The sequence below is a fragment of the Physcomitrium patens genome, chromosome 22 (assembly GCF_059467195.1).
Source record: "Physcomitrium patens ecotype Gransden chromosome 22, ASM5946719v1, whole genome shotgun sequence".
Taxonomy (NCBI): domain Eukaryota; kingdom Viridiplantae; phylum Streptophyta; class Bryopsida; order Funariales; family Funariaceae; genus Physcomitrium; species Physcomitrium patens.
The window spans coordinates 6563716-6580188 of record NC_143431.1 but is presented as its reverse complement, the minus strand read 5'-3'; the positions used below and the strand labels follow the sequence as shown (position 1 = coordinate 6580188).

At 36.8% G+C, this 16473-nt stretch overlaps 2 protein-coding genes and 1 long non-coding RNA gene across 4 annotated transcripts; 2 read left to right on the top strand and 1 right to left on the bottom strand.

Moving 5' to 3' along the window:
- Positions 1 to 1105: 1105 nt before the first annotated feature.
- LOC141044728 (uncharacterized) lies at positions 1106 to 4461 on the bottom strand. The gene is made up of 3 exons (XR_012216393.2): positions 4147 to 4461; positions 3923 to 4007; positions 1106 to 3444 (listed from the first exon to the last, which is right to left on the bottom strand). It is a non-coding gene; the product is annotated as an uncharacterized LOC141044728 (long non-coding RNA).
- Positions 4462 to 4698: 237 nt separating this feature from the next.
- Positions 4699 to 6895, top strand: LOC112274813 (uncharacterized). The gene is made up of 5 exons (XM_024504584.3): positions 4699 to 5111; positions 5477 to 5526; positions 5884 to 6116; positions 6352 to 6496; positions 6730 to 6895. Exons 1-5 carry the CDS (start codon positions 4949 to 4951, stop codon positions 6871 to 6873), a joined length of 735 nt encoding a protein of 244 aa, XP_024360352.1. The 5' UTR covers positions 4699 to 4948; the 3' UTR covers positions 6874 to 6895.
- Positions 6896 to 9350: 2455 nt separating this feature from the next.
- On the top strand, positions 9351 to 15661 carry LOC112275229 (phosphatidylinositol 3,4,5-trisphosphate 3-phosphatase and protein-tyrosine-phosphatase PTEN2A). Of its 2 annotated transcripts, none has more exons than XM_024505406.3 (14): positions 9351 to 9733; positions 10459 to 11045; positions 11369 to 11470; positions 11616 to 11672; positions 11796 to 11861; positions 12150 to 12326; positions 12775 to 12861; positions 13153 to 13217; positions 13336 to 13412; positions 13632 to 13678; positions 13856 to 13986; positions 14129 to 14198; positions 14311 to 14509; positions 14848 to 15661. In XM_024505406.3, the coding sequence occupies exons 2-14, from the start codon at positions 10497 to 10499 to the stop codon at positions 15195 to 15197; spliced, it is 1977 nt and encodes a 658-aa protein (XP_024361174.1). In that variant the 5' UTR covers positions 9351 to 9733; positions 10459 to 10496; the 3' UTR covers positions 15198 to 15661. The 2 variants fall into 2 exon arrangements, with proteins under 2 accessions (XP_024361174.1, XP_024361175.1); XM_024505407.3 differs by having other exon boundaries at positions 9598 to 9822.
- Positions 15662 to 16473: the final 812 nt, after the last annotated feature.

Here is a 16473-nt window from a genome sequence, read left to right as displayed (position 1 = left end):
TTACTCATATACATTATTAGTACTTTCTCTATCTCACTTTTGGCCTTGTAGCAATTTTGTATAAAATAACCTGATTTTCCACAAATAAAGCAAGTTTTGACATTATCTCATTGATATAAAAGATTGCCCTTGCTTTGACATAAGTAGAGTGTTGAATCTTCACTTTGAAGCTCTTTTTCATTCCTCTAGGTTACTTTATTGACGAGTCTGGTCGTCACGTAGTCTATTGTAAGTTCTTTCAACTTAATGGACTCCCAATGTCACAATGAGGTAGTTGTAGGACTTATGAAGAATCATCAGCAAGGTCATGACAATATTACCTTCTTCTAAAGGCTTTTCAACAATTCTTAATTGATTTGCAAGAGCCTTTATCTTATTAACATGAACCATGAAATATTCATCTTCTTCTATTTTACAAGTGAAGAACTTCCTGCTTGTGAAGATGATGTTAGATAAGTTCTTATTCTCATATATGTTATAAAGAATCTTCTATGTTTTTGCTGGTCCTTTGCAAGAGATGATGTAAGAAAAATTGGCTTCATCCAAATTAGTGGAAATTATGCCAAAAGCCTTCTTTTCACGTCTTTTGAAGTCCTTCCTCTCCTTAGCATCTGCATGTATGCTTGGAGCCTCTTCACTTTCATCTACAATATTCTAAAGGTCCAAAGACACCAACAAAAGTTCCATTTGACCTTCCAATGGTAAAAATTCTCTCTTCTAAACTTCACAATTACTTTCAAATCTTCACCTTGATTAGAGGCCATGTCTAAAAAGAGCTCTATTAAAAAATATCAAGAAAATGAGTCATTGTGAGCTTGAAATCATCAAAACAATTTAATACTAGCAAAATCTCAAAATGCCTTCTTGTGAACAAATGAATGTTTTCTCACTCAAAATACTCACAATTCAAGCTCTGAAGCTTTTAATAAGTATATATATTCTTATAAACCTCACTATCAAGAGCTCTCACTCTTTTGAATCAACTATTTCACTATACATACAAGGTAAGTAAAACAACATGAGCAAAAAAAAGATACTATCAAGGCCTTTTTATAACATCTTAAAGTCTCAATCTTAAAAGATAAGAATCTACAAAGCAATATTAGAGATTTATAAGGTCAAAAGCAGCACATCTTCATATCCAAAACATAAGTTTCAATCTTAAAAATTCTAATATTAGCAAATACTATAAGACCTATTCTAGACAAATACAACCACAAGATAATGGCGCTAACTTACTTGAATGGCATAACAAAGTGTGAATGGGCCCATAACCTATTGAAGTAATATAATAAGCAAGATATAAGTAAGTAAAAATCAGTAAGGTTGCACACAAGAAAAGTGTGAAATGAGATACCTGCCACTTCCAACACTCTTTACTTATAGGTGGTGGTTGCTAATCAATGATGTAACTTCCATCTTTTTATATTACATCTATTTCTACTTCATCCAACTAAATCCTAGGTTCTTCGTTAACCTAGCTGCCACTTAAACCTTAGTCGCCACCTTAATTACATCTCTTCATCTTTTTATTGCCGTTTAACCATTAGCAACTTACTTAAGATAATACTTACTTACTTTACCATGCATATGGTAATATTTATTTACTTTAATAAAATCCACTTTATTTTATTGGTGATTGAATTTTGATGTTTTAGACAATCTCTAATCTGATGGCTTGGCTATTGATAATAAAAATACAATTTTTTTTGCACCAATATTTGTTGTCTTTGTAGTGTTAATGATCCTTGTAGGGCATCAATCTCTAGTGGCATTGGTTGTTGTGCCATAGTATTAGATAACAACATAAGACTTCATGTAACACAGAGCATATTGTTGGACTCCATTATTATAATGCCTTCTCACCTTCCGATTGACTTCTTAGGAAGAACTCATGATAGCCTCAAGACAATATCATGTGTAACCACAATAATTGACCTCAAACTAGATGATGGCTATCAACACACTACCAAAGAATAATCTAACATTTGCTCTATTATTAATAAAACAAGACCAGTTTATCTTAAGCGTCTAAGACTCTTCTAATCCATAGCCAAGTAAAACCTCATTACAAAGTAGGACAAATGGACCAAAACTCAATTGAATAGAACTCAACAGAATAGGATACAAAAGACAAAATTATGTAAATAAAAATAGAATAAAACAAAACTAAGCATAAAGGTGTAAAACCAAACTTTATTAACAGAAAAGGTCCAAAGCTATACCAGATCAAATACCTAGAAGGCCTTGCCTACTCCTATTTATACTTTGTTCTACCACCTTGGACTTTTTAGAATGTTTCTTGATAATAGATCCTACTTAGATAATTACCTTAAATTCCTTCTAAAAGATTCTATAGTAGATTCTACGTACATAACCACCTTAAGCTCTTTCTAGAATGTTCTATGGTAGGTCCTATATAGTCCACTAATCTAACTCCAATTCTAGAAACTTCCATAACTTTTAAAATATATTTCCAATTATCTAGTCTTATGTGTGAATAATATAAATATCTTATCTATAATCTATTACAAATATATATATAGGCTTGTCCATAGCATCCAAAAAAGTAGCATGGTTGAACAAATTTGCATGTGATTTTAAACTTCAAATCAAAAAATCAATTCCAATATATTGTGACAATGAAGAAAGTATCAAAATAGTAACAAATCCAAATATCAACCTAAAAACAAAGTATATAGCCACACATTATTATTTCACAAGAGAAAAAATAAAAACAAAAGAGATTAAATTAATCTATGTGCCTTTTCTTGAGCAAATAATTGACAACCTCACCAAATCCTTGGAATGTGATCTATTTGATAAATTTAAATCAAGATTGAATATCATTCCTTTAGGAGGAGCACAATCCTGACAAAACTACTCTTTTTTCATTTTCTCTCTCCATAGCTCTTTTTTCATTTTCTCTCTCCATAGCTCATAGTTACAGGCATCAATTAGCACATCCAACTCAATAGAAAATAAATTATCACTTTATCCTCTCTCACATACTACACCTTCCTTAAAATCAAGTAACTATTTTTTTCCAAGTATGAGACTCTACCCTCAATGATGAAATGAACCTTGAACATCTAAAAACAATCAAAATAAATTCCTTCACAAGCTAGAGTCACAGAGTACACATAGTTTCTTAGTAAGTACCAAAATTGATGATTTCGTAGTGAAGGGGGTGTTAGAATATCAATCCCTACTTCATCATCTAACGATGAATATTCTATGGATGACCTGAGATCCGACATTTGTGCCGAATGCTCAGATCTCTATACACATGTACTTAAGCCTGTGCTAGCTCAGTCTTGCTGAAAGTAAGTAAGCCCCTTTCTGTTTTGTTCTTTCATTTATTGTTCTCTCAGGTTACAAGGTTTGTGGAAATCTTCCCATCATCAACCTCCAGGGCTTCGTTGCAACTCACAGCTGAATCAACTGGAAAACATGCAAATGCATCATGTTAATAAATCTCCACTGCCATTGAAATAAGTTCCCGACAGCATGACAATCATCGCACATGACTAAATTGAAATCTCAATTGATGTCTACATTCATTGGGTATTGAGGTGGAAAATTGTTTCGACCCTACTCGAGAGGGAGTAGTTACACAGGAGCTCCCTAACTGATGAAAAGGAGCCTCTTGCATTGTTCACAACACCTGCCGCCAGTAGATCTAGATCCTTGACGCTAAATAAATACGTCATGGTATCCACATTATGTACTTACGTAATTTGAGTGTGAAGAAATCAACACCTCTCTTAAAAAAGTTGAATGCGGGAGAGATTAAATCTCACTACTACGTGAAAAACTAGTACTGTCATCATTGACATGCCCTTCATTTAAGAAGCTTCCAAGGAGAAGAAAACATATTCGGCGAACCTCCAGAGAAGAACAAACTGAATTTTTTCCTCACCTCAAGCGTAGCATGAACAGTTCACGCCTTCTGCTGCTTCGACTCTCCAATGTTAAACTCCAATCCCTTGAATGGTCACAGAGATCTGCCAAGCCTCACTGTAAGAGGGTGGCCAGTAAATTGCCAGATATAAAAACCCACACAACTGTCTACCTTGCTCAACAAAGGAACACGCAATGTCTGCTAAGGCTGTTCCTCACTGTCAATGCCATATAGAAACTCACATTGCGAGACGGGCTTCGCATCGCCTTCAGTAACATGGACATGTTACGCTTCCACTGCTTTAAGATAACTGCCATCATTCTCCCTTCCTTAAAGGTGAGTAATGCTTATCCATGGGAAACACGGTAAGGCAGCCCGCAGCTCTGCATCGATCACAACATTGCTGTTTCTCTAGTAGATTTTGCAATGCTGGTGCATTTTTCGTTTACTTGTTTTGCATTCGGGGCTTCTTGGCATGACTTGAAAGCATTCTGTGGGTGCTCCGGTTTATGTGCTGTAGTACAACTGCTACCCAGAAATGAATCCCGCGTGGCAAACTGCATAATTACTGCCCGGTTTAGGTAACCATTGTGGAATGAACTGGCACGTCATCACATATGCTAAAAATACTGTAGACGTGTGAGAGTCGGTGAGCGGTTTCCTGACGTTATAAAATTCACTTGGTTTTCTTCTCGTTCCGGATTAACTATCGTTGAAAGTTGAACGGTAACTTTGTTGGGTTCGTTAGGGTTACGTCCTAGGTGCGTCGTCGAAGATATGCCGGTGGATTTGGTAATGAGTCAGGTGCAAGTTTTTGCTGATTGAGGTCGACTATCTGTAATCCTGAAATTGTTATTGAAATTGGAGCTGAGGATGCTACAGAGGGCGTGAGAGTCGTAGATGCCCGAGTTTATTGCAATCTTTTGTTGTGCAGTAACCTAGAATTCGCAGTCTTTTGGACTTAGGGTTTTGGGTTATTGTTGAGTTGGTAGTGATTGCAGTGCTGAGGCAGTGCGAGTGATTTGGAAGTAGATTGTTGTCACGATGGGGAAAAAGGGTAAGGGACGCAAGAGAAGGGAAGCCAACTTCAAAGCGTCGCATCCCGATGCGATGCCTCGTCTTGCCCCGCCTCCTGATTTAAAGGATATTAACGCGGTTCCTGCGAAACTGAGGAAAATTATGCAGTTCAAAGAAATCGGGAATCTGGGTAGGTGCAATTGTGTTTGCGAGCTATTTCTTATGAAATGCGTGAATTGAAATTAGACAATTGTATAGTTGCACCTTGAAATTAGGCCTCTTGCAGTGTCCAAATATGAGAATCTGCGCCTTTGACTGCCCCGAGTTGCTTACACGTTAAGCTGGTGTTATATGAGATATTCTAGATTTCTCATTTTCTTCGATTGCGATAATTTCTTCACACTCTGTTTCCAAGTGATGAATTACGGCGCTGATTTACTGAGACTGGTGTCTGTAGCGACTGCAATTTTTGAGTCCACGAGCCCTAGGCTGCATAAACACTATATCTTTGACGTGACTGAGCTGGTGTTTTGTTGTTATTATTATTGTGGTCAGTCAACAAACATTCTGGAGCTACTATCGGTCACAGCAAGAATCAAGGAAAGGTCAGCATTGCATCCTTTTGGTTCTCTTGCATTGTGGATTTTTATGTAAACTATTAGAGCAGACAAATGGAGTGCGAACCAGTGTAATTTATATGCTTGTTGACAATTACGTGCACAAATATGAAATTGGAGCACCAGCATTAGATGGGGTTTGGGATATGGACTAGTAAAAGGCAAGTTTTAGAAATCCTCTCTGATCTCAAGTTACTGCTCTCTTCTCTTCTTGTAGTGAGTTTGAGGAGGCTGAATGACAGATTTCTAAACGAAACGACCTGGATTTTTCCTTAAGCTTTGGAATACTGCTTCATCTGTGTTCATCGCGATGTGTGAAGTTTACGAAGTATCTATTTAGTGCAGGATTTTAAAGACTCTAAAGAGAAGAAAGTAGGAGCACCAGGAACAAAAGTTGATGATAAAAAAGCAGCACCAGCATCAAACAATCCTACACAAGGAACAGTAAATGGAGAAGCAGCCGAGGAAACCCCCAAACCTTTGAGTAAGAGAAAGCGAGAACACGAGGAGCTACTACAGCTTGCTGAGAAGATCAAAGCTCCCTCAGCTCGAGCAGGAATAAGTGAGAAGAGGAAAAAGTAAGAGATCTTCTAATCTTAGTTTCTGATTAGAAGGTTCTCAACCCAGAAAGTGAGCTATGAAATTGATGCAACTTGGCTTGGTAATGATGAGTGGGTGATGTCGCAGACTCCATGAGCCTTGCAGCATTGATTTGCTGTGCGAATAACAGGTTGTCTTAGTGGGCTTGCTTCTTGAACGACTTGGAATATTTCAATTTTGACCTATTGGGGAGTTCGTTTTGCATCTGAGCAGATACTTAGAAGAAAAAAAGAAGAAGAAGCTAAAGAATTCGGATGTTCAGGCCCTGCTCAACCAACCTAAACGTGACCACGTTAAGTTTGGGGATATAGTGCAGGCACCTCCAGAGCTATCCTTTCCTGAAAGGAACAAGAACAAGGTTAGCACGTTGCACCTTTCCTGCAGAATTTTTTAATTAAAATTTTTTCTTCCTTTACTTTTTTACCTTTGGAATTCTGATCTACACCAGGAATGTAGTTGGTCGCAAATAGTTGTGATGTCACAGGTCAATTTTTTGTCTGTATGATTCTGCCTCTATCAATTATTACAACCATATTTTTCTTATTGCATTTAAATAATAAAGCAAAAGGTGGGTTCTCTGTGTCAATGCAGATTCTAACAAAAGAACCTAAAGCAGCATCAGTCGAGCGAATGAGGTTAGAAGTTATAGAAGCTTATCGACAACGGAAAGGAACAAAATCAGGGCTTGGGAGAGGGCTTCCTGTGCTGGTGCCAAATGCTGATGAAAAAGATTAATAAAGATTTGATTGTTCTCTCATTCACCGTCTGTAGTGCCTCCTTTACTTGACTTATTATTCCAGAATCACGCAATTTGGTGACTTTTATTTGTCAATAGAAGAGTTACCAGCAAATCTGGTTGTTGAAAAATGTGTGCTTATTTTTCTTAGTCATGTGCTACATCCTGCCGCATATATGCTTAAATGTAAACTGAATGCTCCTCCACTGTGCATCCTAATTAATTTTTGAATTTTGTTGAAACCTCTCAATGAGAATTCAGAATTTGAATCGGAATTTTACACCCAGCTTAACTTGGACTTCTGAAATTTCTATTCGAAAGCAGTTTTTTTTTTTCCATTTGCATTTTGCATTTTGTACTTTATAACGTTCTGGAATCAACAGTGGGTTGACTTTGTGTTGACCCACAATGAATTGAATAGATGGGTGTAAAAGAATATCCATGTGGTCAGTCACACTAACTATCTCAATGTCCTCAAATTAGCTGAAATCTGCAGTCTTTTTTCTCAGTAAATCTACGTCTATCAAGACTTATGGAGTAATGAATACATAAAGTTCTATTTTAGGAGGGATTCTCATGTCTCTCTTGCGCATATGAACTGGAGTGAGTAAATTCTGGTAATGTTATATATATATATATATATATATATATCATAAAACAAATAATTGGTAATAATCGTGATAAATTTAACTATTATCTTATTTATTATGTTTAAGTTGAATGAAATAGAAGATAGTCTTCAAATATAAGGGTGGAAAATTCCATATTAGGTTATTACAACAACATTAGTTCTTATTAGACATGATGCATTTTTATAAGCTACATGTTCTGGTTAACAACTACAACAATTTTTACTAATGAATAATCTGATATTTTGAATTGTTACACTGAATGTTTTTTAAACAATATTATATATATATATATATATATATATATACATAGTATTAAATTACATAAAAATTATAAATATTGCTAATCTTATTTTTAAAAAACATAGTAATTGTTTGATCTATAGTTCAATCTAATGGCTTTTTTCTTTTTAAAAAAAAAATTAAAGCCATTGTAAAAAAATAAAAATAAAAGTATAAAAGAAAAAAGTATAAAAATAAATAACTTTATAGAAAACATAAATCATTGATTTAAATGTAGTTTTTTTTATACAAAAGGTCAAATCTACATACTATAAGTGAAACTATTTTTAGATACATAGCATTGAATTAATTATTCTTATCATTGCAAATCTAACAAGAATAAACCCTTTTTATTTTTTTATTTTTATTTTTGGTAAGCTATATTGATGCTGCAAAATCCACATAAGAAAATCTATTGGCTTTTAGTATATCTATGAAGAATATTATTTATTATATTAGTATTGAGCCAATTACTATTCAAAAAAAAAAAAAACAATGGATGATAATTAAAGTGTATTTTTTTATAAGAATTATCAAGGTTATTAAAACAAGTCCTCTTAACATGAATAAGGTTCAAATAAGATACATATTTTGTATTTTTGTTTAACATTGTACAACTTTTAATAATAGAATATGTCTAAAGTTTTTGACAGAATAACATTGTTTTGGTTATTATTCTTCTAAAATGAGTATTCTTAAATTGCTCATTCAATTGGATGGTTGAATGTTCAAATTCATTGTGTCAATGGTCTTGCATGTTTGCTTGCTCTTATACCATTTCTAATCAATTATGTTTGTGTTGATCCATCAAAATACTATAAATCAATTTACATATCCATCCAAATTATATTATTTTTTAATATACCTTAATAACTTATTTTACAATATTCCTCCTAAAATAAAGTAAAGATCATGATAATGTGTATAAATAGATTCAATAAAATTATACAAATTAGATTGAATTGATTTTAATTACATCATAAAAATTACATTCTTGTCATTTATAGATAATATGCTATAGATAATATTGGATGTAAAAAATGTAACTAATTTTATAGTTCAACTAATATGATATCTAATTTTATAGATTCTAAATCCAATCATTCTATTTAATTTAATTTCTTAAATCATTATTACTTATTTGCCATCATCTAATACATGTAAAAATATCTATTTTATTAGACTTCAATATATTTTTACATGTATTTTATTTTTTAAAAAAAGCTACATTAAATATATACTATTCTCCTATTAATTAATATCATGTGTTTCACAAAAGAATACTTTTATCTTAAAAAGAATATAAAACCTTGCAAAACTAAATTCAAGATTATGTTCTTATCACAACAAAATTACAACATGCACTATCTTGACATAAAGTAGCTTCTTTTCTTTTTTTTTCTTTTTTTTTTTTAAATAAGAAGAGAAGAGGAATTCCTTTTTAGCTGAAAATGCAAAAAGGACATGGACCACATAAGGAGTGAGTACCATGGAAGGGAAGGGAATAGAAGAGGAAACCCTAATTGGACTCCTCCCCGTCCGTCCTTCGAGGGGCGAGGGGGGGGGGGGGGCTCCTCGCTCGCTGGCTTTCGCACTCGCACTGGAAGTGGCGCTGGCGCTGCGGGCTACTCCTTGTACAAGCAGAAGAAGAAGAAGAAGGCCACGCATCTGGATGCACGCGGGGATCCCTTTGAGGACATGCCCCACGAGCACGATTACCGTCCGAGATTAGCGCTCGTGAATAATAATTATTAAGGGCGCAAGCTTCGTTCGCGCTCCCGTGCTGCACAGTTCCTGCTGCTGCGACCATCGGGCTTTTCGTTTGCAACAACTCTCGGATTGCTTGCTTGCTTGCATGCTCCGTCTCCCTCGTCGCATCGCAATCCCCTTGATCCATGATTCTCGATCCTACTCCAGCCTCCACCTCGCCCTCTCCTTGACCCCCTACGTATGCTTCCATCACACACGCACCCCCCCCCCCCCCCTTTTTGTTCGTGCTTCTTTGCTGTTTTTCTGGCCCTGGATTTTGTCGATCAGGTGAGTAAAGGGGGGTGGTTTGTGTTTGTGAACCCTACATGTGCTTTCTGCGAGTGGTTTTGTTCGCTGAGGGACGGTGTTGCGTTGTAGGAGTGATTTTCTGGGTTCTCCTTGATCAATGCTGGCTCGATCAGAGAGCAGGTTCAGAATCGGGGCTGGTGTTAGTACTGGGTTGATTAACTGTGGGTGGGATGAATTAGCGTTGCTGGTATGATGGGAATGGGGGTGTTTTTATTCAGATGTGATTGTAGAGGGAATATATTTGTGATAAAGGGGGTTTTACAAACCTAAACGTCGGTCTGCCTATGGTTAGTTTGCAGATTTCCTCTGTTTTTAGGAACGATTTGCACTGATCCTTGTGGAGGCCAGTGTTTTTTGAGTTTGAATTAGAGTTGATTACAACTTGTGTGACCAGAAGCTGGATAGAGTGATTCTGAAGTTGGTAACCTTGGGCTCCTATCCTGGTGTAGCGCTGTTGATTCGCTTTGAAAGTAAAAGTCGAGCATAACAGCTATCATAAATTAGCATGGTTACAATCGTCAATTAGTAAGCATGTTCACTCAGTTCTGACAAGCTGGGTTTTATTTAGTTCGACAGCCTAACAGAAATAACCCAGTTGTTCGTTTCAATTGCCAGAAAATTTGGAAAACGTTACTGTTCAGGCAGCCAGCACCATGGCAGACGTAGCAGAAGCTGAGCCCTCACCTGGACTCCCTGCTGCTAATGAGGATCCAGTGCCACCTCGAGCTGGCTCTGAATTGTCCAAATCTGATCAGAAGTCTTCCACTGGTGATTCCCCGAACGCAAAGCAGCGATCGTTTCCTTTTTCTCGCGGTGAATCCACGAAAGTTTCCGAAGGGGGCATCGAAAAAGCTAATCCGACCTCAGGATTTTCTCAGTGGGCTAGAGGATTTCGATTGCCGTCATCCTTTGGAGCATCTTCTGGACCATCTTCAGGTGGAGAGGCTCCCAAAGCGTCACCATTCAGTATGCTCACAAGTGGGTTCGGAAAGCGTGGGTCTGGAAAAGCACCTGTAGCTGAGAGCACCGCATCAGATGTCGGCGATAGCTCAAAGAAAACTCCTGCGGTGATTGGTGAAGTACAAGAGAGTAATGCCTTTGACAGGTTTGCCAACGGTTTCCTTGACTCATCGAGGAATGCTGTTAGATCAGTTCAACTCAAAGCCAGACATTTAGTCTCTCAAAACAAACGGAGGTTCCAGGTATCGACCTCTTTCTTTCTTTACTAAGTAACTAAAATTTGCCTCACACCGAAAACGTTCTTTAATCGCAACAGTGAAAGGGGACGAATCTAATTTTCTCGACTGTTGCTCTTTTTTGTTTTTGAATATTTTTTTATAAACGAATATTAGCACTCTTTGATCCTCCCTTTCTTATCTTTTAAGATTGCGCCAGAAGCATCAAATTGAGGTCTATATGGGCATATTTTGAATCATTTTCGTTCAATCCCATGACTGAACATGTTAAACTCGTCTTCGCTTGGAGATCTGTTCAATTCTAATTTATACATGATCGATCCTATCAGGAAGGAGGATTCGACTTAGATATGGCGTACATCACCGAGAATATTATCGCCATGGGCTTTCCTGCTGGGGATATTAGTTCTGGTTTTCTGGGTTATGTGGAGGTACCTATGAGCCGAACTGATTTTTATGCTATCCGAATCGTTCCTCATTTGCCTAGTACATGTAGTTCGCGTTGGCGTATTATTTCCGGGTCTTCATCCTTTTTCTGATTTAACCTATGTCAAGTTTCTTTATAACCTATTGCAGGGGTTTTATCGCAATCACATGGAGGAGGTCTTGAAATTTTTTGAAACTCACCATAAGGTACGCATGTTGTGAAGTTCTTCTAGAGGAGTCCTATTCTTGAATTTATTTTAAATTCTTTTGTGAATGAACCTTCTGTAACTAATCTCACCTCTATTTTGTACCTTTGTTTTCACCGTGCAGGGCAAGTACAAAGTGTACAATCTTTGTTCGGAGCGGCTCTACGATGCTTCACTTTTTGGTGGAAAGGTGGGTTAACGCTTTCCGTTACAGTGCTGTCACTTCCATCATAAAGACAGTTGTTTGTTTTGCCAGGCAATAAACGGTGCTCAACTGAGTATATTAGTATAAATTGGTTTGCTACCGAAATTAAGTTGATTGCCATGCCAAGTTACTTCAAAGCAGTGGAAACCTTTAAGTATTAAGTGTTATTTTCTTTTTAAATTGAATGGTTCGTAATACTAGATGGTGCGTTACCGTTGCAGACGCTTACTCTGTATATACTTCCACTCAAAGTTCTTGTCACTATGATGACAGGTGGCATGTTTCCCCTTCGATGATCACAATTGTCCTCCGCTACAGTTGGTGGCAGCGTTTTGCCAAAGTGCTTATTCATGGCTGAAAGGTGATCTTGAGAATGTGGTTGTGGTTCATTGCAAAGCCGGTATGGCTCGCACTGGCCTTATGATCACTTGTCTGCTCATGTATCTGAAGGTACTCATCTTATCCCTCAGTAGGCCTCAGATGATCAACGACATTGAGTTTATAGAAGAATTTCTTGTGGGCGTACACATGGTTATATAACAAGAAAGCTCCCTGAGAGTCTTGATTCATATACTGTACAATTGTAGTCATCTAAGCATAATTTGATGATGATTCATAATTTTTGTTCTCCCCAAAAGTCTTCTGAAGCTGAAATAGAATGAAGAAAACGACTTGTATACGAATCAATTTTTTAAAACAGCTTTCTCACTCAGATTGGTGTCATTATGTGTGAATATTCTGCAGCCGCAGTCGGATTGTTGGGAGCTTCTTTGTTGTTCACTTACAACCAGTTGCTGTGTTAGTTATTTGGGAGATCGAGTTTGACTTAGAGCGTCTTGACATATTTCTGTGTCTCTTTACATCGTGTCCCTCTTTACATTATGTTTCTGTTTCGCAGTTTTTCCCTACCGCAGAGGAGTCCATTAACTACTATAACCAGAAACGTTGTGTGGATGGCAAAGGCCTTATCCTTCCTAGTCAGATTGTAAGTCTCTTAGTTATTTGATCTGGAATGTTAGCAATCTAAATGTTTATAGGTCTTCAAAGACAATCACTATCATTCATAGGTGTTATGGCATGTCTTTTATGGCAGATAAGCTACATTAACGCACTTTTTTTTAATCCCAAACTCCTTCGAGAAGAGTGGCTAATTGGCTAAGTTTTTGCTAATTATTTACCGTAACATTTTGTGATAGATACAGCTGCTATGTAACAGATTTATGATTAAGAGATATACATCTATACATTTGGATAACGTTGTTCTTGATTTTCACAGCGTTATGTGAAGTACTTTGAGCGTGTAATGAGAGAGTTCAAGGGAGAGACTCCTCAAGGCAGAAAGTAAGCAATCCACGATTGTATCATCCACATACTTGCAAATTCAAGTTCTATTACAGAAGCATAGATGTGAGATCGACTCCCTAATCTTTGTTTTGTATTTCGTTCTTGATGCTGATAGGTGCATTTTGAGGGGTATAAGGCTGCACAAATGCCCTTATTGGGTGCGGCCTGGCATCACCATCTCTGACCACAATGGTATTAGCAACCTTCTCAGACTCTACTACTTTGCTCATTTCTGATTTTGTAAATATATTTTAGTTATGATTTTTTCAAGCTTAGTTTAAACAAATGTGAAGTCAAGTTTCATTCTTAGTATACATGAAAAGATATTTGGATCACTAGAACTCCATTGTTCGCCACAATTGAGGGGTGATTTGTATTTCTAACCTTTTGAACCCGTTACTTGTCGACCAGGTGTACTCTTTTCAAGCAAGAAACATCCTCGGACTAAAGATTTGCTGGTTAGTAACTGGAGCTAATCTATCTATACTGATTTTATGGATGACTTTTTTTAGTCAAAGATTCCTGTTTTGAGATCTTTATGAGACGGGCATTCTAATCCTTGAGTGAATATGAGTATTTAGGATCTCTGCTTTGTTAAAACTTTGTTTAATATAAGGTGGCGTCCTTGTGCACAGTCAGAAGATATATGGTTCAATGCACCCAGAAAAGGAGTACTTGTGTTCGCCCTTCCTGGAGAGCGATGTGTGGCAGATATTAATGGGGACTTTAAAATACAATTCAGTGATCGACATGGCGACTTCTACTGGTGCGCACTTCACTTAACTTCACCAAGTATTTATAGGTTGTCAGAAAATCTCTTGTAAGCGGTGGCTATGCATAGTTCATACATTTGCAAGATCTGGTACAAGAAGTGACTTTACTTTAGAATGACAAATTGTAATTTGCAGCTGGTTGAACACAAATATGATGGAAACGAGGCAATTACTGGGAACCTCAGATCTCGATGGGTTTGATAAGGTAGAGTTTGTCTCTAATCTTATCTTGTGGTTTCAGTGTTGCATTTCTGTGAGTAAGAAATAAAGGGTGTGAGATTTTTCTTGCTGAAGCTATCGACGTGGTGGTAATGCAGAGGCGACTTCCATCGCCAGGTCTTCAGGTTGAAATAGTCATTTTAGACCATGATGCACCCATACCAAAGAAGAAAGCAGCTGAAAGTACAGCAACTCAGTCTGCAGCCGCTGCTAAAGAAGCGTCAAAACCTTCCATTCCTCACGACAATGCGGGCATAAAGGGAGGAACTGAATCATCACAAACCGCTGATGCGAAAGGTATGGGTTATAGTTTCTCAAATTGTGAATGTGCTTACTAAAATTGATGTTGTTTGATATTGCGTAATGTACATGCTTACTTCGTCAAGTACTCTTTGTCCATCAAAAATTTAGAGTTTAAAAAGCCGGTATCCTTCCATACGTAGTTTTCGATTCCACGAACTGTTACTTTGATAGCAGTCATGATATCTGCAGCTTTGTAATCTGAGTTAGCTACTAAAGTGCCATCTCGGAGCCTTCAAGTCTTCTGTGGTCGTGCGTTGGCTTAGGCCGTAGAAGTCGGTAGATTTGTAACATGAAGCACCCAAACTCTGCTAAAGACACCTATGCTGTTGCAGGTAATACATCATCTAGCAACGATACTAATGTACAAGGAGAGTCTGAGGGGACTGTTCCTGTAGCAGTCAGTGCTGGCGATCAACAAGTTGGAGTCTCTTTGAAGGACAGAAGTACAGATGATACTGAGAAAGTAGAAGGATCCAAGGGACAGGGTAAGACGGAAGCTGGGTTGACGGCTCACAACGACTCGAAAGATTCTGGAGTGCTCTCTAGGCATAATGAAAGTCCGAGTGGTGGAGCAATTGCACCTAGTGATTTCAAGGCTATTGCTGCAGCCAGTGCTGCAGATGCGTCAGTCTTCACGTTTGGTGATGATGATGATTATGACAGCGAAGAGGAACTGCAGTAACCGTTTGGAAATTATTCTTTGAAGATTATTTGATGGTATGCATCTGGAATGTCTTGCTGCAGCAGTTCAAGGACCAATAGTAGAAGGCAGTGCCTACCTTGAATTGGATTGTTAGTAACTGTCCATGCCAACTTTGAAGAGGTCCTTAGATTGGCTGATCTGCATGATCAAACATACTGCAGCAGATGTCCTTTTTCTGATGGAAAATATCTGATCATTATGGATAGAGGCAGCGGATCTGTATTTCAAAGAATGTCAGGTGGTTTATATTAGCGAAGTTGGCAAGTTTGTCATTATATTGGGTCTAGTGAGTTTCGCCAGGTTTCAGTTTCGGAATTTCCTGCATGGGCAAATAAAAGGATTTCCCAGTTCCGATACATGTATTGTCTAGGTAGACTGTAGATGGCAGCATCGGTCTTGTACAAAAGGGAATTTAATGTCAGGCTGAGCTTGTCTTTCTACAACCAAGTGTTCTTATATGGTGTGCTTTTCTAGCTTAAGACCTTATATTGTATTTCTCTACACAACCACCATGTGTATACAGGTGTATACATATTGATGAATCAAAAAAAGCAATTTGGAAATTTTATACGGCAAAATGATAATGTAATTTTACAATCAGTTTAGAAACATGCTATGAAACATTATGCCACATTAGTTGTTTACTATACGATACCTACTTATTACTTATGTCAAGGTTGCTTCATGTGGTGTTTAGTATGTTATTAGGACACTTTTATTTTTTAGTTGTGGGAATGTGTAGCTAACAAATCATTGAATGATATGTAGGAAAAGTTTATCATTCTAGTATATGGTGATAATTATGTCACCACAAGATAATTTAAACATAAAATCTATGACTTAGGTTAATAAGTAGAATATGTCAATATATATCGTACTATAATGCATTAAGCCATTTTTGGTTATCTATGTTGAGAATAAAAAAATCAATTATGAGTAATTCCTTTGTTAATATTAATATGACAAAAACACCTACAAACTTACTCAACTAGAATACAACCTATACTACAATTCTTATTTAAGTTCTTTTTTATATTGAACCAAAGTTTTCATTTCTTACATATTATTTTCTTTTTAAAAAATAATTTAATAATTTTCAATATTTCAATTTAAAAATTTGTTCATCCTTTAGATATCTTACAAAGTAGCTTAGTTTTAACTTTACAAATTTGTGAAATTTGCATGACTTCAAAACTTACAATGTATAATCTTGCTTCGGATGATCACCACTACCGAAAATGCAAATTTTCGGTAC

Coding starts and splice junctions, on each gene's coding strand:
- LOC112274813 (XM_024504584.3), top strand. CDS start 4,949: ATGGGGAAAAAGGGTAAGGGACGCAAGAGAAGGGAAGCCAACTTCAAA. Junction 5,112..5,476: donor CAAAGAAATCGGGAATCTGG/GTAGGTGCAATT, acceptor TATTGTGGTCAG/TCAACAAACATTCTGGAGCT. Junction 6,497..6,729: donor CTGAAAGGAACAAGAACAAG/GTTAGCACGTTG, acceptor GTGTCAATGCAG/ATTCTAACAAAAGAACCTAA.
- LOC112275229 (XM_024505406.3), top strand. CDS start 10,497: ATGGCAGACGTAGCAGAAGCTGAGCCCTCACCTGGACTCCCTGCTGCT. Junction 13,413..13,631: donor CACCATCTCTGACCACAATG/GTATTAGCAACC, acceptor CTTGTCGACCAG/GTGTACTCTTTTCAAGCAAG. Junction 14,199..14,310: donor ATCTCGATGGGTTTGATAAG/GTAGAGTTTGTC, acceptor GTGGTAATGCAG/AGGCGACTTCCATCGCCAGG.